This window comes from Cyrtonyx montezumae, unplaced genomic scaffold (assembly GCF_038088225.1).
Source record: "Cyrtonyx montezumae isolate F1298 unplaced genomic scaffold, pur_monq_1.0 scaffold_6, whole genome shotgun sequence".
NCBI lineage: Eukaryota > Metazoa > Chordata > Aves > Galliformes > Odontophoridae > Cyrtonyx > Cyrtonyx montezumae.
The window spans coordinates 6,625,145-6,648,967 of NW_027072067.1; the positions used below are offsets into that span (position 1 = coordinate 6,625,145).

General features: G+C 45.7%; 1 protein-coding gene across 3 annotated transcripts in view; it reads left to right on the forward strand.

The window, feature by feature from the left end:
* Positions 1-8,695: 8,695 nt before the first annotated feature.
* FGD3 (FYVE, RhoGEF and PH domain containing 3) overlaps positions 8,696-23,823 on the forward strand; it is a 98,275-nt gene continuing 83,147 nt past the window's right edge. For 2 of the 3 annotated variants that reach the window (XR_010622999.1, XM_065749770.1), the window contains exon 1: positions 8,696-8,831. Coding sequence is in view for 2 of the 3 variants with exons in the window: in XM_065749770.1 (XP_065605842.1) it covers positions 8,696-8,831 (136 nt within the window). In the remaining variant the exon portion in view is untranslated. Of the gene's footprint in view, positions 8,838-23,823 lie in introns of all 3 variants that reach the window. The other variant, XM_065749771.1, reaches the window with a different exon arrangement.

The window sequence follows — 23,823 nt, forward strand, 5'->3', positions numbered from 1 at the left end:
GGAGTCTAGCACAAGAGAGTGTGAGTCCCTGCTCGGGGACACCTGCTTCCCGAGGCCTGGCAGCACTGCTGGCTCCTTGTCCATTGCTGACTGTGCTTTTATTGTTATTCTGGGTGCCCAGCATATCAAAGTTTACGTCTGGACAGATGACTTAAAACTTGTACTGGCGGGCCAGTGTGTGCGGAATGGGTGGAGGACCTGGCCAATATGAAGGTGCCTATTAAATCATATTCTCTACCAAGTCTGGCCACCAATGAAGGTTTGATCTGTTTTTCTTCTTTGTGGCATTGGTGCTGTAAGTACCACATTTCCAGTCCAGGCTCCGTTCATTAGAGAATTGCTGAAGTGCCTGGAATATCTCTGTCATCTCAGCTCTGTGACTGTGGTCAAAGAGGAGGGGCAGAGGGACCAAGAATGGAAGATAAATCTCCCTATTTTTCCAAGGGTTCCCTTCCACTTACTAGGATAGTGAAAAAGCAGCAACAGGAAAAGAAAAAAAAAAAAAAAAGCAAAAAAAAAAAAAAAAAAAAAGCACCATAGAAGTCGAAGTACCAATGCTTAAATGTAGTGCCAGGAGCTGTTTTTGAGGCCTTGGCTGCAGAACATTGCAGAGTTTCAAAAGGAAAACCTTGAGTAAGTTCACTGCGGCTTGCTGGGAAAGGACTGGATGTCCTACAGTAATTCTTTTCTTCTCCTTGGTTCTCTGCAGCATTATAAAGGGTCGTTTCATTCTCATTAACTCTTTATTTGCAGATTTGTGGTATGTTCCTGCGATAAGCTCCTTATCGAGCTGGTAGCTCTCCGTGACAGAATTCCATTCATAACTAGAGGGCAGAAAGTGTGAAAGGGATGCGCTCAGTATGCCTGAACGTCAGATGCCGTCGCTTGCAGCGAGTTAATTTTGGGGAAGGTCTGCGAAGAGAGCACTAGATGGCAGTGCAGCACCGGGCGGCTCCTCGGGGCTGCCCGCTCTCCTTGGCTGCCTGCACAGAAAACGTGCGCTGATGGCAAAGCAAAAGTCATCACGTTTGTTCCACGCTGAAAGGTTTGACTTTTGCCTCAAGAATTCATCCCCTGCTCCCACTCCCCTTCCTTCCTTCCCCTCTTTAGCTTTGCCAGTGTTCCCCGTGGCTTTTCACAGCTCATCTTGAATGCATTTCTTGCTCTTCTGACAGGCTTGGCAGGTTTGGAACATAAAGCTTTATGAATGGTTGCCATTGCTGCAACTGATTACCCTAAGAATCACATGATAGACAATAAATGGAACCACAAGTTCTAAGAGGTTTTTTCCCTACTTTTTTAATCCCTCTGGTAACTCAGCTTGGTTCTTGTGCGCCTGCCATCTTGTCACTATGCCACATAGCCAAGGACTTGGGGCTTGTGCTGGACCTGCCATGACCAGGAGCCTGCCCTGCCTGCTGATTGTCCTGCCTCGTAGGAACGGGCTGTGGGCTGCACGTTAGTTGAACAGGCTTCATGCAGCGGGAGCTCAGCCTGCATCGCCCCTTGACCTCTCCTCCATCAGAGGTTTGATAGCACTGTTTCCAAATGGCACATAAAACAACACTTGGACGTGTTTCCTGCTTGCTTCTTCCCAGCATCCCCATCTGTGCAGGGCCTTCATGACAGGTAACAGTTAGGCAAGCAGTGCTGATGCCCTTGCAGCAAACGTTGGGTCCCCGTTGTAAAGAGAAGGAACAAAGCAAGAGCTACTGAAATAAACCATAAATCTCATTTCCTCATGGACAGCATGGCCACATGCGCATGGCAGACAGAATGAAGCTCAATGTGTAGTTGTATAGAGGTAGTCATGCTTTGGCTGTCTTCCTTTTCATGCCATCATGGTTTGGGATCTCACGCTATTTTTAAGGAGTCAGGGAACCAGGAAGCTGTTCCTGCTTTGCAGTTGATCAGAAGGAGATTTAGAGCTGATGGGAGAAGGTCACCGGGCTCCACACCACCCCAAACTACTTTTTGTTAAAAGACAATGGAGAACTCCTGACTCTTCCATCTCCTCTTTGGCTGTTTCTTGCTGTTTCTGTCTACCTTGCTTCGGCGCTTTGGGAAAGACATTCCTGCCAGCTCAGGGCTGTCCCATGCACTCAGCCATCCAAAGGTGGGGTAGCTTTGTTTATGTAATGTGACGTGCTCTGGCACTTTGTTTCCACTTCTGTCTCGTACCTATCATGCCTTCAATAGCAATTTCCTTTGTTACGGGTATTCTCTGCCCTTCTTTCAATGACTACAGGGCATTCCAGTGTCTGATCTCAACACGATCAACTGCTCTGAAAAGTAACGAAGAAACAGGCTGATGGTTCTGGATGGAAATTCATGGTGTACCTTTCTAGCTCCTGTCATTCTTCATGTAAGTGAATTCATCTGATAGATGTTTTTACCATCCAGTAAAAACAGTTCCCAGTGCCAACCAGCCTGTCTGTAAGACTGAATAAAAACATAGGCTTCATTGGGGAGCGTTAAGGTATGAAGGCAAGAAAGGGAGGACACTTAATCACTACTGAATTGTGGTAAGATATGGAGGTGCATGCAGATGTGGGGAAACACCGTCCCCAAGCTCTCTTCAGTAGAATTTGATAAATAAACAGAAAGACCTACATTCAGTGGTTTGCTCTCATTCTGCCATCTTTTCTTCTTTGAATGGTTCAGTTCTTTCTTCAAAGAGGTTGAAGAAAGAGGCTTCTCATTTACACAGAAGATTAAGGCCAAGCTTCATCACAACTGATAATGCATGGTCTAGGTCTGTGAGAAGAGCAAGTGGTGATGGCCAGTTTGAAAGTTTTATACAGGATGGTTGAAGTGTTTTTGTATGAAAACCTTAGTAATCACTTGAAGGGTCAAAGATTCTATTTTTAAATTAATAAAAATATATTAATTTTATAAATATTGTACTAACCATTCTGATGTTTTTGTTGGTTTTTTTAAGTAAAGAAATTTTAAACAATTTGGCTTTATCTTATTGGCAGGGTCGCCCCTAAGTTAAACAAATACTGAAGTAATTGATTTGTAGTACTTGGGTAACATTATGAGAATGCCATTAGTAAAACTCAAATTAAATCAGCATTGGTTTCTGCACCCAGATTAATACTGACCAGGATGACAGAAATCAAGTGCTATAATTCTCTCTTCCTGATGAAAAGCTAGGCTAAGTCTGCTGGACCATCAGGGCAGATCTTAAACGTCAACATTCCTAGTGTCTTTGAAACTGGAGTAAACTTCTAATCTAACTTTGTGTGGGAAAGAAGTATTTCTTTCCCTGTTCCAGAGGTTCCAGTCTTAATACCTAACTTACCAAAGCAAAGATTGATGGAATCTCTGTTCCACTGATTCTACATTACTGAAAATCTGAGGATAGCAATCTACGATGCTATTTACATTACTTACTTCCTGGCTAATAATTCCTCAAAAGGCTTCATCCAAGTCTTGCTCAAGTCAGGTACCTCTGTCCTTTTCCTTTTGAGTAATGGAGTTTATGTTCCTATATCAACCTCAGTGTATCTGTGCCATGTCAGATGATTACATTCATAAAGCATATCTTGTTCTTGAGGTAGTATAAAAGTCAGTTTTGTTTGGAAACAGTTAATCAAACAGTGACAAGCTTTAACTCCTCATTTACTTTACAACGTGATACAAAATAAATTACAAACATGGGACTGAAAGGACCCTCTGGGTCACCAAGTTCATCCCGAATGTTGCAGATGCATATACGTGTCTGGCGAGCGTACGCCTTTCAGTAGGCTAAAAATACAAACGCAGAACCACCGTAAACACAACCTAATATATGCACAGAGGTTTCTGCAACACTACTGCGTTCTGTCTTAATTTTACCTTGGTATTCCGGTTGTGGCTAGCAAACAGACACACTCACTGACAGACCAAGAGTCTGCTGGCTGCCACACGTGTTGGCTTTTAGCTGAAGAGGTCAGTAACACCTCCTCCTCATCATCAGCTCCTGTGAGTGCGGACAGTTGCAGATGAAGTGTAACTGTCCTGGTCGGGATGCCCAGAGTCCACTACTGATCCAGGGCACTACCCTCGTTTCATGCTCGGAGACACAGAAGAGAGAGGATAAATAAAGCAAGAGAATCCAGCGTTCTTGCAGATCGCTGATACCAGAGTAAAGGCACCAGGATTGTTGTTTTCCCCAGCACAGCATTTAAAAGATGAATAATGGCTCTGTTGTCCTCCTTGGGGACTCCAAGAAGAATAATTTTTGTTCTCATGAAGATCAGGTTTTGGAAAGAGAAGGTGACACACTGTGATCACAGCTTATCTATGAAACAAACCTACTTTTGCTCTGAGAGTCCAGAGCACAACTGTTATGTATTCTACCTTCCAGAAGACCTCGATCGATTTATGTGATAAAACCCATCACATTGGTGTATAAAGAACACCACTGAGATTAGAAAGTCCAGGATTTGAGGTGGCTCAGTGCTAAGGACTGCAGTCCCTAGTACAAATGGAAGTCATTTATGAAGCAGGGATTAAAGACCGACTATTGCACTCTGCTAAATGCCTGTGCATACAAGCTGCTGCAAGACCCGTGTCTTGGTGTCAGGCTACTTTACTCTTATCTGCAGTTCCTTATTTTTGTCTCTCTGCTGCTCTGTTCTTGTTTTTTTTTGTTTTTTTTTCTCTGGATTCCTAGCTGCTCTGGTAACTGGTGTTGGTGAATGTGGAATTAACTTGATTATGCCTAAGGTATCATTAAAAAAAAACCCCAAAACAAACCACCCTACCTCAGAGGGGTTCATCTCAAAAGTATTTCCCCTCAAAAGCCACCTTTGATGAATCATTTATTCACAGCTTTTTGTAAATATAAAGCGAAACCATCAGAATCAGCCTCAGTGCTGCCATGAATTTTAAATTTCTATTGCGATTGCTGGTTTAATCTCACTGTGAATGAGAAATAAAGCAGTACTTCTTTCTCTGTAATTGAAAGCTCCATTTCAGATTTGTGGGAGTGAGATTGTGTAAATAATCGAAAGACAAGTTATATTCATCTCCAAATCTTCATCTTCAGATTAAAAGTGGTCTCTTCAAGGAGAAGAAAAGAAAAAAAGCTCTATCAAAATTCTGAGAGTTATAAATAAGGAAACTGTACACAAAGGAACTTTGTATATTCAGTAGAGGAGTGTCATATGATGGCAAAAGCACATGAGGGTCACCCTGAGGATTACATCATCTGGAAGGGAACACAACACACATCTCTTGTATGAGATAAAACTGTGTATTTGCAAAGCCTTAGCTCCTTGGTCTCCAATGTCTTATTAAATGATTGAGAGGTTATTTTCACCCTCTTTACATTTATCTTTCCTGGACATGCAATATTAATCCTTGCTTAACTGCAAAGCCTACCATGAGGGAGAATTAATTTGTGTTGAGAGCACTCTTCTTGTAGAACAATTTTAATGCGTTGTGACAGGTAACTTTTTCCCTTTTGCAGGGTGAGTGTTTGTATGAACCTCACTAACAGCTTATGCTGTACATACCAACCCTTTTCTCTCAGCCTTACAGACGTGTGCTTTAGGCATGAAGGGTTTGAAAACAACAGAAAATATCTCATGATGAAAGGAACACTCAATGGTTGTTGCCCAGTGCTTCAAGGATGGAAGATTGTTATACTAAGTGCAGTTTGCATGTGTAAGTATGGTTTAATAAGACCTTATGGTCTCCAGCAGGATGCAGTTCAGGGCAGAAGACAGCTCATCAGTTTATGTTCTATTTAACAGAAGCTTTGACTGCTTAGAGGTAAAGCTTGAGAACAGCAGAAGTGACAGAAATGTTGACAAGACAAACTTGTTCCTATTATGACTTCCTTCACGAGAGACTGAGGGGAGGCAGCTCTGACAGTCATGCTCGGAGGAAAGGCTGAATGTAGCCAGAGATGGATCTACAGCCTGCAAGTCGGTACAAGGTTGAGCTCTGTGCTTTTACTCCGACTCTGCCCCAGAGCCCACTCCCAGGCTTCGATCCCCACACTTTTAAATGACTGGATGCTTTTCAATTCAAGGGAAAAAAAGCAACTATACAACACTCAGAGGAAGCGTCCCAGCAAACACCTTCCTGTTACAAAACTACTTCTGTGGCTGTTTTGCTTTTTGCTGCTGGTGGCAGCCGTTATTCCTTCAACTCCTTAGCTGCAAAAAAGAGCGTGCCTTTCTTTGTTGCTTATCCACTGAAATTGCTCTCTGACTGCAAATTATTTACCTTACTTGAAGAAATGGCTTATTTAATGTGAAGAAACTTACACTGGCCCTTTGTTACACTCTTAGCTGGCCAAAAGCAAAGGCCGCAACTTCATATTTGCTTAAATTGTAAACTCCCTTCAGAATCACTCATTGAATTCAACAGATTCTGGTCAGAGATGTAAATTAAATACTGTCTATGCCCAGACTGAGAGAGCTGAGAGCACCTACGGTGAAAAATTCCCGAAGTCTTTGAAAAAATGCAACCAATCAAACCCAGACGCTGGGTAGGATGAGAAAAGAAATGCACAGGAAACAAAACAACCCTTTTAAAGAATGATTTGCTCCTATGGTGACACATCAAATATGCTTAATGTAAACAATTGTTTGTCTCAGCTCTATACATTATAGCAAGGACGTCATTTTCCAGGGAGCAAAGAACTTGGATAACATCCAACCACTGTTAAGTCTGTTTGTGCTGCTGAACGTGGCCATGTCTGGTAACTGTGTAACAATCACTGGCAAGCTCCGATCTGCTCTGATGAGCAAGTCCTTCAGAAATGATCAGCCTTGCTGAGCTGAAGGACAGGACTAATTTCAGGGAGCTGTGACCATTCTGTACAGCGATAAATGCAAACAGTTTGGTCTCAGAAACAGCTGGCTGCATGTTACTTTTGTATAAGTGTATTAAAGCTTTCAAGCATGATCTTGAATGTAATAGATGGGATTCATCAAAGGAATGTCAAGAAATCTGTGCTGGCTCCTTACTGGTAGATCTGTTTCACACTTCCTTCCTCTGGTTTAGCTAGAGCTTATTCATGGGTTTACTCTAGAACTAGTCCTTATGTTCTTGAAATAACTAGTCCAAAGAAACCTATTTTTATGAGTTTGATCACAAAACTATTCTTCTGCTCTACGATATTAAAGTTACCCAAAACTGCATGATGCCTACATCAAAGCTGGTCATTTCAGGGGAAAGATAAGGAGCAACTGCTGGGTAATAAGAGACAGACTGAAGCCCCATACATATGTGAATTGTTCTGAATGTTTTCCTGAGGGTAAAATGCTACTGTGAGGAGTTTTCCTTGGTCTTGCTCTGTTGCAGATAGATTGTGTGATATGCAGTTTTAGGCCTCAGCATTACTCACTTCTTGCAGTGAGGGGCTGAAGATCCCAACTCTCAGAAAGCCATCGTTGCAACACGCACCTCACCTGAGGACGGGACCTCATCTTGGCCACTGCACACCTTGGGCAGAAAGGTCGCTCTGTCCATGCAAGCAGTGCTGTACCAGCACAGGGTGGACAACCAGCTGCAGGTGAAGGTGCAGTGTCACAACTCAGTTGCTGTAGCTCCTGACAAGGCCTGGAGCACAAACCTTCCAGGGAGCAGCTGAGGGAACTGGGACTGAGTCTGGAGGAGGCTCAGGGGAGACTTTATTGCTCCCTACAACTCCCTGAATGGAAGTTGTGGCAAAGTGGGGGGTGGCCTCTTCTCCTGTGTAACTAGCAACAGGTTGAGAGGGAATGGCCTCAAGTTGTGCCAGAGGAGGCTCAGGGTGGATAGTTTCCTCTCAGAGCTGTCAGGAGCTGGCACGGGCTGCCCAGGGAGATGGCAGAGTCAGTGTCCCTGGAAGCATACAAGAAATGTGTAAAGGTGGCACTGAGGGACGTGGTTAGCGGGCACAGTGTTGATGATCTCTGTGGTCTTTTCCAACCTGACTGATTCCTCGGTGACAGAGCAGTCAGAGAGTCCTGGCCTGGCTATTTCCAGCAGCACTGGTGCGGGGTGGTTTCCTGGGAGGCCAGCAGCAGCTGACCCGTTTGAGGACCCAGCATCAGGGCTCCTCTTCTCTTTGCTCTCCACCCTGCGTGCGAAGAAACGCACAGTGGTGTGGGGAACCGCCTGTGGCCGTGGAATGTTCCTCCAGCTCAACCTCGCCACGTGCCATGTGCGCCTGAGCAGCTGCATCGCAGGGACTCGGCTGTGACAGCAACAGCTGGTGGGGCTGCCCGTGGCCTTCGGAAGCTTCGTACCCTATCTCTTTTGTACACAGAACAGGATTCCGGGGCTCTGCCCAGCAACACGGGGAAAACCCTTCCTGCTGCATGTGGGGGCACTGAGCTTCGGTGCCCTCGAGGAGGTCCGAGGGGCCATCTGCTGGCAGCAGCCCCGTCAGCACCGCAGCTCTGTGCCCTTCTTTTCCCCTCGGGGCTCGGCGGGCCGCGAGGGATGGGGTCTCCGTCCCGAGGCCTGCGGAGGGGCCGGCGGGCCGCAGCCAAGCGCCGTGCCGGCGCTCCCCTCCCCCTCCTGGGCCGGGCCGGGAGCCGCACCTGGCCGCGGGGCAGCCGGCTCCTCCCCGCCCGCGGGTCCCGCTGTCCGCCTGGGCCGGGCCGGGGCGGGCGGTGCGGAGCTTCGGCGCTGGGAGCCCGTCCCGCCTCCGCCGCCTTCGGGGGCGCCTCGTCCCGCTCGGCTCGAGGCGCCTCATGGCGCGATGCAGCTGCAGTGGGAGGGAGAGGAAACCCACCCCCTTCTCCCGGCGGCCGCCTTTGTAACCGCTCAGCCCGGCCCAACTCGCAGGAGCTCGGGGAGCGCCGGAGCGCGGCGGCGGGAGCACATGGAGCCGGAGGGTACGGGTAAGGGCACGGCTGAAGGCAGCGCCGCCGGGCCGGACCCCGGGGACGCGCTGCGCCGCCGCCTTCTCCTGGGCGGGGGGCGGGGGGCGGGCAGGGGCCGCGGGGAGCGCCCGGGGGTGGGCGGCGGGGGCTCTGCGGACGGGGGCCCGGAGTGAAGCGGCGTGGGAGCGCTCTCGCCCTTTCTGCCTCTCCCTCCCTCCGTTGCCGCAGCCCGCAGCTGCAGGCCGGGCCGCCCCGCTCGCTCCCGCACCGTTGTCGGGGCGCGTCCCGCTCTGTCCGGCGGCGCCGAGCCGCGGCCGTGTATTTTTAGTCCTCCGAAAAACCACATAAAACCGGTTCTGTGAAGCGCTGCTTTGGCTAGGACTATTATTAACCGGGGAGATCAAATTTGTTTCCTGCCGATCCATATTTAGGGCGTCGCGAAACGCCAAGTTTTTGCTCCGCTCTCTCCTTTTTAAATACCTCTTGGAGCTGTTAGTAGTTACAATGTAAACCGTTTCTAGTTGCAAATTGGAAACCTCTGAGCCGTAATGCTCTGTTGCGCTGAGCTGGCTGTCTCTCCCAAGCTTTACATTCTCCTGCAAAAAGAAAAGAAAAAAAAAACCCTAAAAATGCTTATGAGATTCATGTTTAGAAAATTGGCTGCATACATCGTAGCTGTTTTTTAAACCTCGGTACCTAAGTCACATTTTCCATTCCAAATACTGAGAGCGGTTAAAGTATGTTAAAGGGATATGCTGTACCTTAGTTCCCGTGCAGGCTGGAGGGAACTTGAACACAAAGGAAAATGGCTCTACAGTTGGAAAGAATTGGAGGCGAACGTCTTCTTGCAGTGCCTGAAACGCAGCAGCACCGAGGAGTGAAAGACGCTATTGGCCATTGTGTGTGACCAGAACTGGGCTGGTTGTCCACGCAGAGGAGTGGGCACAATGCACGTGGAACATGCGTTGATAAACACTGGTTTACTGCTTTGTATGTTCTTTATGAGGGCTGTACTTCAGCAGTAAACCAGTTTTCACATCCTTTGTTAGGATGCTTTAGTTACACACATGATACTCAGACCAAGGAGTGCTGTGTCCGTAATGTCTTGGGCTGACGTGAGTGAGCTGGTTTTGTTTGTTTTTCTCCTTCGCTTAATAACACAAGGGGTAAGTGATAAAATCAAATTGAATTTAAAGGAGACCCTTCTTTTGAAGAAAAAATCCTAATATTTCAGCAACGGAATTTCTCCTCTTCCCTCCCTCATGGGTAGGTTGGATGAACCCAAGAAGGATGGTGTTGAGTTGCAGACCTGCTGAGATTTCCCCTCTGCCCTGGCTCCAGGGACACTCAGGCTGACTTCTGGCATCTCCTGAGCTCCTTCAGTAGCAAGCTGCAGCGTCCTGGGTTTACAGATGGGTTCTGCAGAGCAGACTGAAGCCTGCAGGAGGTGCTCTGGGGTGCACGCGTTAGCAGCCTGTCTCCATTAGTTACAGAAGAAGCCAAAGGTCTCGAGTTAGATGCTGGTAGATAGGTGTTATAAATATCCCACTGTTGCACGAACATGTAGTTTTGGTGTCTGTGGTTGTCTTTGGTGAGTGAGTTATTTCTGTTTTCAAAGTTAGAGCAGCTGGAGTGAGGTGTAAGTGGTGTCTGTAGATATAGAGCTTGCTTGCTCTTGCGACTTTGATCAGATGTGCCCTGCTCCTTGAGCACAGGCTTGGTCCAGAATAGAGGAAGCTGGAATCGGAGTACCCTCAGTGCAGCTCCTTGCATTTAAGTGCATGTCTCACCAAAAATGGCTCCAGCACCTTGTCTTTCTAGAGGAACTCTGTCTCTTTACAGATGTGTAGGTACAAACCCAGCAGGGTAACCTCTGCAGAGATGGGGAAGAAAGATTGGAGATGGCAATAGGTTACTCTTTCCTTAAGGAAAATCCAGTGTGGTCTGGCAATGCCACAGGAGAGACTGACCTGCAGAGTTCTTGTGAGTGTCCCCTATAACCACTTGGTTGGAGGTGGTAATGTGCAAAGCACATTGAGACTTGAAAGCATATTTGGTCTTGAAGTCTCTGAGAGATGCAGGAAAGGATTTTCTGTTCCAGCCAATGGAAGTGATTAATTCTACAGAGCAGTGATGGTCCTCCCTCGTGGCTTCTTGTGTGGGGTGAGCTTCTGTAGCACGCTCAAGGAAGAGTCCTAGTGCTGTTACGGTGAGAGTGGGTTATTGGGACCCTGGGACACCAGGGGGAAAAGCATGAGAGGTCAGAATCCAAGGCGATAATTTTTCATTTGTGCATTGTTTGCATTGCAGTGCCTTCAGGATGGGCTCTGTGGCTGCTTTTTGCTTGTTTGTTTGCAGTTGAGCCTTAGGTTTTTATACTCCAGGCTCCATGATTAAGTTCTTAGTTGTTTGTTTTAGGGAAAGCTTTGTTCTCAAGCAAGCTGTGTGGGATGGAGGTGATTTGGAGACTGCAGCCCTCTGAAATCCTATCTAAAATTCACGCATTTCCATCTGGTTTTCGATGAAAACCAAACAATTTCTTTGGGCTGTCCTTGGGAACAGTACTGTCCTCCTGAGTAAATCGGTTTGACAGTGAACGTTCTTGATCCTGACTGAAGCGTACCTGCTGCTGCAGACCCTGCTCGATGGCAGTGAACGTATTGCCTTCAAATTGTCTGTACCCACTTGAGATTTAGGACTCTTATGAAGACCATCAGACAGCAGTCATGCCAGTGCAGATGGTCCTCCTTTGGTTGGTGTGCCAGTGCAGTCCTTATGTGAACTGAAAGGACAGCATGTGTTAATGTAAGCATGGTGTGATTAATGCTTTGTTCCTCTCCGGCTGTAAACTGGCTCCTACTAAAACAGCTGTAAACATTAAAGATGCTTATGAATAAGATTCGTTTGCTTCTTCAAGTTGATTTGTAAGCAATTTAAATATTTTTCTTTTACTAAATAATAAAAACTTAAAGATGGTGAGACTACTAAAGAGAGGTGGTTGATAAGAACTGAGTAATAAGTGCTTCTATTTTGCATGATTGACTGCGGATGTTGTGTTGGAGCTCTGAGTTGTTGGCTATGTGAGTATTAACTTACCTGAGTGGAATAAGTGATGTTGTAGATTAAAAGTAGGAACAGCTACTGTGGTATTTGCTTTTGTTGGCGTTATCAAATTTTAATGTGAAAGTAAATGTTTTGCTTTCAGAGGCCGTGGTTTATGATTATTGTCTAATGACGAATGTTGGTGCCGTTTGCAAAATCTCTCTCCCATTCCAAATTCCCTGAACTTCCCTTTAAGTAAAAAATTAACATCATATATTTTTCAGACGTGGAAACAGAGAGAATTTGAGATGTACTTGAGTTCACTTTACCTCAGGCTAAGTGAGAGAGGGGAGGGATTGCGGGGAGGTGGTGGAGCTCCTCAGTGGCTGTCTCGGTGAGGTGGCCGCCATCCATCCGTGCTGCTCTCCCACCCTCAGCTCTCAGTGCTCAGGTTCCTTCCCAGCTCCCTGCTAGGCACGGAGCCCTGCCCCGCCAGACATGGCACCCCACACCTCCACCGCGAAAATCCGCCGTGAAATTGGCGTTCCATGTTTGCACATCGGCGTTGTGTTCTCTGGAGCATATGGTAATCAGGACTCAGTCATGGCAAGAGCTGCCTGCTTTGGGGGTTATGAGGAGTGAAACCTGAGAAGGCCTTTGTTGGTGTAACTGTTGTGGAGGTGCTCTGGGAAGTGCTTGAGGGGAAGCGTTCTGCCCCTCCCTCTACCCCCACTCCCCAGCCAGAACCCCAGAAGAGGTTCGTTGTAACCATATTACCATATCTGCATTTAACTATTTGCAGTATCTTAAAATTTTATTGGTTTTTGAGTTTTATTCCTCAGTCAATGGCTTTGCATGTTATCCGTACTCAATATTGTTGGGTTACTGCGTGCTGTATCTCAGTGTTGGAAGGCTATGCCAGCACAGAGAAGCACTCATGCAGGGCATCCTCTCCTGCACTCCTGAATGGAGGCAGAGGCTGATGCTCCTCTCCACTCCTACACTGGCACGACCATTGCATTTTTGAGGGGCAGTGGTCGCTGTGTATTTCTGTGGGAAGCACCCAAGGTTGTGAACTGGCTTCCCAGTAGTGACAGTATTTACAGCACGTTGCCTCTGCGGTCCCTGACCACTACTTCTCCAAATACTTCCTGCTTTTTCTTCTGGTGTCACTGACTTTTTTGTTGCTATTTTGGTCTTTGTGCAAAATGCAACTCTATTTCATTTATTGGTATTCTCACCTCCTTGCTTTTGGGGATGCACTGATTTGGCTTCAGACTGCGGTGGTGGTGTCAGAACTGCTGCGAGGGGCCGAGTGGAGCTGGGGAGAGGAGGAAGTTTGTGTGGTATAACCTCAGTCATCTCACATAGGATTCCCTGCATGCTCCTTGGGGTGCTCAGCGAGGTGGTTCCACGAACTCATTGCCTCCAGAAGCTGTGTTAACAGAGAGCTGCCTGCCTCAGGGCCAGGAGTGCTGCAAACCCCTTCAGGGTGTCTGTCTTTCAGGAGTGTCTCTGACAGTAGCAGGCTGCTTCTTCCTTTTGTGTTACATGGCCTGACATGCTGGCACATAAGCATGGTAGACTGCAGTGTAGAACAGTTGCCTGTCTTAACATTTCTTTCGTGTGAGTGCATTAATACTGCCTGAGAGATGTAACACACATTGGTGGGAGGAGCAGGGAAGCGCGGGCTCAGCGTGGCCGGCACCCCAAGGAGGCCTGGCAGCCTTCCTGGGCTCCTCTCTGTAGCCCTGTCATGCAGTGATTGCCTGGGGAAGGAGCTTGTCTGTCTGGAAGGAATCTGTCAGGCACTGAGACAGCCTTTATGACTTTCTTTAGATGCTGGTGACTTTCTGGAGAGCTCAGAGTTCTTAAAAGCAAGAATGGGCTATTTCTAAGTTTTTAGACTGCGCGGGTTTCCACAGTGCGCTTCAGTGTTAGAAGTATTGATTGCACTTCTGAGGCGAGCTCTTGACGCTGAGTAAGAAGCTGTCATCAGGCACTGAATGGAATAATGTACGATTCATGGTCTTCGAATCTGCTATTAGTAGTAGGAAAAGGCATTTCCTTGGATGACAGAATCTTGAAGGCGTTAACAGAGAGGGATGGAGCAGACCACAGGAAACGGCTGCGAGAGGCGAGCGACTGCTAAATGCTTTAGGTCCTCGTGAATTGCAGTATGGACAAAAATAGCGACGTGACTGAAATTATACATTAAAGCCTGAAGCTTCTCTTTTTGAAATGTAATTCTTCTGAAGTGCAGTTCTGAAATTCTTTGAATTTCCTCAGAGATTGCTTTAACACATCTCAGAAATTCTTTGACTCAATAAAGATGGAAGCACTGAGTGTTTTTATGCTGAACTGCTGAATGAATGGATTTTGTGTGGTATTTGCCATTTTTCTATCGTTGAACGCTTTGAGTATTTTGAATTGCTGAGGTATACAGAGCCACTGTGCTGCATCTAGCTGCACCTGCCATTACTTCATGATGCTCATTATCTGTTTAATTAATGTATAAGGCTGAAACGCTGGGACTTTGGACTCTGATTCAGCATCAGCCTGTTACAGGAAACCCAGCCTGCATCCTTCGGATGAGCACACAGGTCCGGTGTGCATGCAGCATACACTTCTTTGCACGTCATCATGGCAAATATGGAGATTTTTGAAGCCTTCCTAGTTCCAAAAGTCCAAAGATCCCAGGAGTCCTGCTATTTTTTGGAAGGCGGGGAGGCATCTAAATGTCACTTGGATGTCAGAGGTTTCTCTGGTTTGTTTTGGACTTCTGAAAAGCAGGCAGGTGTCTAGCTCTAATGAAGGAATTTAACACGGGGCGCTAGTTTTTTTAAACTCTTGGCCCCTCTTTATTCTTTCTTTTTGAGCTTGCAGTCTCTGAGCAGAAATTCTCTCTTGGTAACTTAACCCTGAGCAAATATTTACATTCATGAGATTCTTGCTACTTCAGCAATCATTCTGGGCCTTGAGGTTGGAGCAGGGTGAAAGTTACCGTACCAAACACTGGGGATGGGGAAGGAGCAGGGAAAGGAGGCCTGAAGAGGGTTCCAGGTGTGGTTTCACCATGTTTGGCACGAATCACTTGTTCAGCGTATTTTGGTTGTCAGTCCACAAGCACTGCAGTATTTCAGAATAAGTTTTGCAATGCAATGTCACCTGCCAGCATCCCTGTGTGGATCTGAAGGTGCTCGCACGTGGAATTTCATCCATGTCTTCAAAACAGTGAATGAAAATGTTTGTACTAAACTGAAGTGAAATGAACAAAGGGATGACTGAGGTGGCAAAGAAGAAAAGGTAAGTAAAAGGTAAGTAAGGGCAGGGTAGGTGTCATACTTAGTGATGTGTTTCAGTGGTGGTGGTGGGTGGATGGTTGGACTAGATGATCTTAGTCTTTTCCAGCCTTTATGGTTGTATGAAATGGAGAAACCATTGAAAGCAGGAGGAAGAGATTCTGAGGAATATTTGTTTGAAATTAAACCTATTGAAATCACAGAGAAGAAAGATGCTCCAGAGTGCAGAAGAGTAGAGAACTGAATAGGCGAAAAAGGAATTTCTGTGGATTTCATGCAGACCTCTGCCTCCTGTCCTTTTGTTTTCTGGTTGCTGCTGTTTGTCCTGCAGCATGCCTGGCACTGCCTGCATCGATCTGGAGAAGGCTGAGGAAGGCAGTGAGCTTGGTTCTCTCACGTGCACAGACAGGTGGGTTCCTCAGGGTGCTTCAGCACGGCTGAGCACCGACATAGCTTCCTTTCTGCAGCCCATCTCTGCCATCCTCTACCTGGCACGAGGGCACAAAGCCAACACAAGCAGTGCATTGTGTTCCCAGTTAAATGTGACAGGAGTGGGATTGTGCCCCTGCAGTCAAGTTTATGCTGGAGTCTGACACGGCTCTGCCCAGAACTCCCAGAGCCGTGGCTGGATCTGCAGTTACTGACACTGATTAAAGGTCTGGCCCCTGGCTATAACGGCGGATAGCTACATGTTGGAACTGTTACCCTTTGCATTGAAGTAGTGTATATGGTTTTTCTATTTAAATTTTTTTCCTTTTTTTTTTCCTGTTTGTTGAATATCTGCAAAGCCCTGGGTTGGGGGTGGATGAATTTGCCTAGAGGAAAATCTCAGCTTTCCAATTTCCTGCTGGAGCCAGGTGTGCCACCTCGGTGCATCGCTCGCGCTGGCTGCGGGAGTTGTTCACTGGGTTGAAGTTTCCCGTGGAGAAACAAACAGTGCTGCCTGCTGAGCCCTTCTGTATCTGTTTTATTAATCGCTATTGAAATTCTTACAGCCAGCTTCTGAGCTGTGAAGTGCGGAGTCAAATACGGAAGTTGAGGGGGAACAACAGCCCCTCGCTATTATGCAGTTCAGAAATTAGTTTCTTAAAAGCATCTTCAACTTCAGACAGTACATGTCTTGCCATTCCTAGTTTTCTAATGAAGCTACAAGTGTTCACAAACAACCAGCCAGGGGAAAGTGAAGTTTCCTTAGAATAAAAACCTGCAAATAAAAGCCTGCCTCATCCTTGGAATGGCTGGAATTGGGTAGTTGGTCTGAGTTAGAGCTGCTTGGTTTTGATGATTGTGCAGTCAGAGGAGTTTCTTCACACGGAATGCAGAACAGATGCTGTTCTATTCACTTGAAAGAGAAGACACTGAAACTGTTTTTTTTATGTGTGCTTCCCAGACCATGGAAATCCTGAGAGTTATTTCAAAAATTGCTCATCTTCTTGTTAGGACAAAGAAACTGTGCAAGTGGATCTTGAGGACAAAGGAGCTGTTTGGTTGATCTTCGTTTTAGTTCAGCGTTCACGCTCTGCTGGTGGCCACAGCCACGGTATCCTTGGGGAATGGGGTCCACCATCGGTGTTTGCCTGATGTAGAGACGTATGAACAACTTGTTGCTTTAGTTTCTGGTCTGGCCTTGGTTTGTTAGTTTGATTGTACTTGGTAAGCAGATATTACCAGAGCAGTTCCACTGTTTTACTTGTATACTCAAAGGCTTAAAACATTGTGTTTTGACAACAAACACGGGGAGGTGGGGGATGTTCATCCCAGCTATTGTGTGCACCAGCAAAGTACTGCGTTTTGAATCCTCATTGACTCTCCCAAAGAAATAAGAAACCTGCTGCAGGTAAGTCACCTTCAACTGCAGCATGGCATGTACTGGTTTGATGGCTCCTTCTCTTTCCCTCCTCCTCCTTGAGCTGGGTTACGAAGAAAACCACTGTCAAAAATAGTGCAGGACCGTGTTAAAGAATGAGCTGTGGTAACAGAACCTCCTTAAGGTGTTGCCTTGTTTTCTGTTCACTGTAGGACTGGAAACTCAGGAGCCATGGGTGATCTCTGTAATTTGGAAATGACATAGTGAAATGTGCTTTAAGATATTGAAAAGAGCACTGGCTGTTTTTAAACTTTGCTTTGTTTTGCACTACGTCCCCCAGAGCACATGCATTGCTCAGATCTCCCAGTCTCAGGTATCAGCTGCTAAGGGCTCATTCCAGATTGGCCGGACGTGTGAAGTTGTACAGCCTTCATTTCCTGATTTACCCCGTAGGCTTCATTGGATGACACTCAAATCCTGTTGATTTTTATGAGCTTTCCCAGTTACCTCTTCGCCCCACTCCAAGACATCTGAGTAACCCTTGTTTGCTGCTGGTGAGGAGAACAGTCAGCCTCCCACGTGCTTTTTCCATTTCCTTCTGTTCCTGGTCTGTTACCTCTCCTCTCCCCACGTGGTTCTGTAGTCCTGTAGGCCTTCAGGATATTCATGCTGAAATCTCTTTCCAAGATGCATTTCTGGTGCAGCATCTGCTTGGCTGGCAGTATGTCTTAAAGGTTCATCAAAACTGAGCTGCTGCTGCGAAGGGCTAGCATGATATTGATCTGCAGGTTCGCCTGCTGACCACACTGCAAGAATGCACAGTTGTGCTTGCAGCCTTCTAAAACTTTTGGTTTTTGATCAGACGTTCACAGTTTAAGTAGCTCATTTACACACAGTTCATTATCTGCATCATCGTGCTGCTGCTTTCCCTGGTTTCTTTTTTTCTCCAGAATTTAAGTTCCTTTATCATATGCCACGGAAAAAAAACAACAGCCTTATTTGTCACATCAGACTGCTGAGCACGGAGACCATGGGTGTAGCATGCAGAGCCCTGGGTGTGGTGATCCGATAAGTAACGAGGCCGGTCATCACTGTCATTCCATAGAAGTGCACATCAGATGTGAAATCCCTCAGGGGCTGTCTGAGGAGGCACTGGCTCTGAAAACCAATGACAGCTTCAAGCAGTGGGGAACAAAGATGAAGCTCCATCTAAGAGGCATTTAGTTTGTTAATAGGTGATTCATATTGATCTAACTTCTGGAGTGCATTAAAGAAAAATTTAGTGAAAATCTAGTGGTGGAAAAAGTGTGCAAATGTGCTCAAAAGTGTATGACAGACCTTAAAATCCAAATCATCCTTTTTCAGTCTGCCATAATAATGCAGGACAGTCACTTCGCTTACAGCGAATTGAGCTGAGTGCTCTGGTTTTCTTTTGGCTTTTCAGCAACTTTGGTGTTAAAAGACACTGCCTGAAGGAGTATTACGTTTTTACCCTCATGCTTCTGCTGCCAGATAGTGAGGGGAGGTCACATGTAAAGGGATTAACAGAGGATGGAACAAGATAGAGCCTTGTCTGAGCAGCCTGAGCAGGCAGCACTTTACATGGGGATTGATTCCTACTGGACTTCTTTTAGTGTCAGGACCAGAGCTGATCAGCCATATCACACGCTTGAAAAGCAGGAGAAGCTGACAAATGATTCTGGAAAAGGGACTCTTGGCTGGAAACAGCAGTGGTGGTGAAGTTACTTTTAGGTTTATATGCAGAGTTCTGTTTAAAATGCTGCTTTTGGCTGGTGTGATAATAGGTTCATGGAACTATGTGTAGTAAGTTAATGTGCTTTCTGCTGCTTATTATGTCAAGGATAAAAGAGGTAATCAATTAGGTTTTTCTTCATAATGACTGTAGCCAACAGGTTTGATTTTCTGTGTTGGAAATGTGCAGAAACTGGATGTAGGTGATGTTCTCTCGGTTTGGTCCTGATGTTTCGGTTTTCAGTGTTGTAAGAAGTGCTGCCATGCCTTTAGCTGACACACTGCCTGTGAATTTGTCCCTGTTCCCTGCACCCAGCTGGCCATTTTGAATGGTATGTAGATGCAGATTCTTTATTTAAACCTTCTGGTGTTGCTGATGTGATTGAACTACAGTGTCTTGATTTTTTTTTTCTCCTTTTCAATCTCGATAAACCTATTTTTAAGAACCCCATGCTGGACCTCACAATTGCAGGATTTGAGCGAGTTTGTTTAAACAAAAAACCAACAAAAACTGGAAGTCTGCAATTTTTCTGTGTTGTTATTTTTTCATTTATTTAATGGCGGTCTTGATAAAGTCTGATTTATGGAGGGTTTGTAGCACAGGCATCGCTGTGGATTTCTGCAAGCAGAGTTTTCGAGGGCTTAGAAGTGTTTGTAGCAGTTAGATAATGACAGTATTTGGTGCTGTGTGCTGGCTGAAATATGCAGCACATGGCTTAGGGATACTGAGATACGTGTCCTGCTTGGAGCTGGGCTCAGCGGGACAAGCTGCTGCTTGCCATTCTGGCACACCCATTAAATCTGTTCTCCACATAGCTCAAATTCAGGGGCTAAAATCAAGTTCAGTACATTTTCAAGGTTTGTTGACGTTTGAAATAAATCCCTTAGTTTTCTCTCTATTTATTTAATTGCAGCACCATCCCTTCTTGAGACCTATCATGATAATGACTTCCTTCCAGGCTGAGGATGTTTCTTCAGCACTGACAAACCTGCTCTAAACATTTGTTGCAATCCAGCAGACCCGTGCTCTGTCCGGCAGAATGGTTTCTGAACCTTCTTGAGACACAGTAACTCTTCCAGAACGTTAATGCAAACACTTTTGCTTTCTTCCTGCCCTGATACTCTGTCACTCATGTAAAAATAACTGGTGTTTTAATCTGAACACTGCTTCCAAGCTTAGGAGATCTCTTCTGCAAAGTGAACTTGGAGATGCTTGGGACCTGGCTGGCTGGGGCCGAATGCACAGGCTGCACTGAAGTATCGCCAGGGTAGCTGGGGGTCTGCTGCATGGGAAGATGGTACCATCTCTGTTGCCCATAGTTGTGCTGGGGGCTGTTGCTGGGTTGCTTGGTTTGCTTGCTTTTAGGAGGCCTTTGAAAGTTGTAGCTGTAATGGAGTTCATGGAGTACACGTTGGCAGAACGTTGGATGGATTTGTCATGAGAAAACAAGTGTCATCGCCTGAATTCAAGCTAGCTGGCCCACTATTAAATGAGGATGTGTGGTGTCTGTAGGCTCGGGCATGCCATAGTCCCATCTCATCTAGCCAGGAATATTCAGAATTGTGAAATGTTCTACTTTCTGCACAGTCATCTTTAACTTCATGGGTTTTAGGATGACACCTCAAAAATAAGCACAAGCTTTCTAATGTTGGCTGCCAATACTGTGCAGACCGAATACAGCAGAGCATAAAATACTTACCAAAGTTTTGTCAGGAAAAACAGATTTTATGAGTTCATGGAGGTTCAGTATAGTCCCTTACAGTTACACCCAGTTTTGCAGGAATATAATTATTTATTTTGTTGAAGTTGGGGTCATAATTGTGCCCAGAGACGTGTAGCAGCTGTACAAGGAGCCAAGGTTAGAGGCTCCTGTGGGTCATGCCACCAGTTTTCCCTCCTTTGTGGCCAGATGTTGGGTAATCCTTAATTATTTAAAAACTCTTTGAAGATGCAGATAGTGAGATAATGTCATGTTTAACATGTAGGGTGTTTAACAGTTAATTTTTTTCTTCAAAATATCAATATCATTAGATAAAAGCCAGGCTATTCTAAGTTGTTTTTCTGCTGTCTTTTCCACTCTTTAATTATGACCTTGATGGGGATTTTTATCATCTAGGTGGTATGATGGACTTTGGTTAGTAACAGCAGGAAATGAGAGGGATGTGCTCTTGCTCTGTGCTACACCCCTCTGTTCCACTGGGAAAATAAATGTAGAAACAAAACTTACTTTATTTTTTTTTTCCTCTTTGTCGAATGGGTGAGAGTTGGCTGCAGTGGAAATTAGTTAGAGGCTCCTCTTGCAATTCTGCTTATGAAGAACATAGGTTCCTCTTGAAAGACTTCAAACTTGGGAGCTTTTGTTTTGTATGAAACCACGTAGAAGATGGAGAAAACTGCAGCAGTCAAGGGTATCTTAATTTCCCTGAATATATTGTGGCGTATGATGAGAGGCTAGGGGATTGCATATATACTTCCAGGGGCAGTGGGAGAAGTAAGGTGCTGAATCCTGAAAAATAGGAAGGTTTAGGTTCTGTCAAAGTAAGGATCTTTGCAGTGCTCTTATTTGAAATAGGGAAGTGAAACACTGTCTGCCCTGTGCCAGTTCTTGGGATCCTGCAGGCAGTCTGCGTGGTAGCAGAGGCTGCCGTGGTGTTGTGTGGCAGCAAACTGAGTCTAACAGAAGAATAACGTTTTCAGCTGCACTTCTGCTGCTGATGACCAGTCCTCTGCTGGTGTGTTGCAAGAAACTCCTAATTGCTAGTTTTGATAGGAATGGTTTTGTTGTTGGTTTTTTGTGTTTGTTTTTTTTTCTCTCTTCTTATTCCCTCCCCTCCCTCTTCTCGCATTGCAACCCTGAGTTACTACCGTGCTGGCAGACAGCATACTTGGCACTGACAATAAAGGCAGCACTAGAAAGGTTTGTATTTAAGGAATCCGTAAGATGGATGTCAGAAGATTTCTTTAGCTGGAGCTGGTGCTTGGTGGGCTCCCGCCTGCTGATGGTGGATAAACTGCTGTTTAGTTGAATCCTCAGAAGACCACAGATCTCTTCTGGAAAAAGTGGGTGTTGTAGGAAACTCTAGATATAGCCATGCTGTATTCTCATAAATCTCTCAGCTTCTTTCCATGCCCCTAAACATAGGGTTTGCAATCCCTAATGGGGTATGAAGACACCACATTGAAGTGGCTTTACTTGGCTCTGGATTAAGACATTCTGGGGCCTTGAGCCGTAACATGACTTGGTGCTGGCACCGGCACTGCGTGCAACTCACAGCAGAGGGCTCCTCTTATCATGTGAGTAAAGTTGGGAGCTTTTTATCTTGCTAGAATAATGGCAGGGCCTTATCTTCACCTCAGAGCAAGAGTGGGATGCACATGGAGCAGTATACTGATTAACGCCTGCCTCTTTTTTATTTTTTTTCCTTTGCAGTCAGGCTGCAGATGACGAGGTTACTGAGAGATATGGGGCTGCTCCTGTGATTCTTGATTTTTCTGCCATTAGGCAGATTACATTTTACTTTTATCACTTTACAGCGTTTAATTGGGAAACCCAGAAACTTACTCTGTCTTAAGTACTGACTTACACTGTATAAATCAAACAACGGAAGCTTTAGATGTCAGCATACAGTACTTGCACTTAATCTGGCTGTGGATCAGCTACCTTTGAATTGAGCCTTAAGGTAATGCTTTTTGGGCTTTGTCAGCTCAGTTGGACTTCTGACAGCTATTGAGAAAGTCAGAGAAGAGGATTGGCTTTGTTTCCTCTGATCTGTTGAAGCTTTCTGTCTCTTATTTACCTCATTTGGGGCAGTTGAGGACTTTATTTAGAGTCTGAAGAAGAAAAGAATTGGGTAATTTGGACTGCCTGCAAAATATTGCTGGACGTGAGTTTAGTTTTAAGGACACCCAAAAGCTTGGGTTGTGTCTAGGTTAGCTTATTACTGGTAAGACAGCACTTTGCCTGAAGAACAGGGTTTATTTTGTTCTGAATAATCTTAGTGTTTGAAACTTGCTTCCTTCTCTTTTCCAGGAGTGCCAGGACCTTGCTTAACACACTGCAGTCATTGGATTCCCTCTGCCCCAGGTTTGGGGGAAGGCTGAAAGATGTTCCCCTGGGACACAGAGAACCTATTTTTCTGTGTGGAAGAAGGTGTAAGAGAGTTAGGTGAAACTCTGGCAGGGGTTGGGGACAAATGGCAGTCTGCAGAGTGATACGGCCAGCTTGAGGCTCTCATGCAAGATGGGCTTTGTCAGTGCTCATCCAGCTAGCCTCTGATTTATGTTTGAACTTAACTGAGGCTCACTTCTGCTGTGCTTGGCAAACAGGCTCATTTGCTCCCTGGTGAGCAGACATCGCAATGGCCCCAAACCACGCAACAGCTGCAGTGCTCTTGGCAGCCAGGGGCTCCCCCAGCGGGTGATGAAGGTTGTTGGAAAGGCTGCCTGATACACCTGATTGTTGTACTTTGTAGCTTGATTTATACTCTTCTTTTTCCTAGAAACTGGGATGTTTCCCAAAGGTGTCTGTCTCGTGGTTTGCTTATCAAGCTTGCTAGTTGCGTAATAATAACATATTTCAAAATTGGTGCCTTCAAAGGAAAGCATTCATGTTAGGGCAGGAGGGATGAAGTTGCTTGTAGAGTCAAAGCGTTAACTCTGTGACCAGAGTTAATTTTCTGGCAGTGATCCTGGCAGTGGCTATTGTGTTTTGTTTAGTTTTTCCCTTCAGCTTCTGTAGCAGTTTGTTGCAGCCTCTCAACTCTTTTTTGCTCTCACCCCTACATCCGTTCACCTGTAAGAAAGGAGATGTACATTTTTTAATCCTGGTGTCAAAGGTCAATGCTGGTTCAGAGAAAAGAGACCGAAATGTGCTGAAAATTCACAACAGGAGAATGAAGCTTTGCTTTGAGAAAGTATTTGCTCTTTTCTTTAGAGCATTGCAGCATACTCGTTGGCCTTGATTAAGGCATTTGAATTCCTCCTCCTCTTCCAAACCTCCATGAGGAAAAACAGCTTTGACATATCACTAAAGGCAACCTTTTCTTTCAAGCTTCAGTTCCAGCCTCAGTTAGTTATTTACAGATCTCAGATTGCATTAAA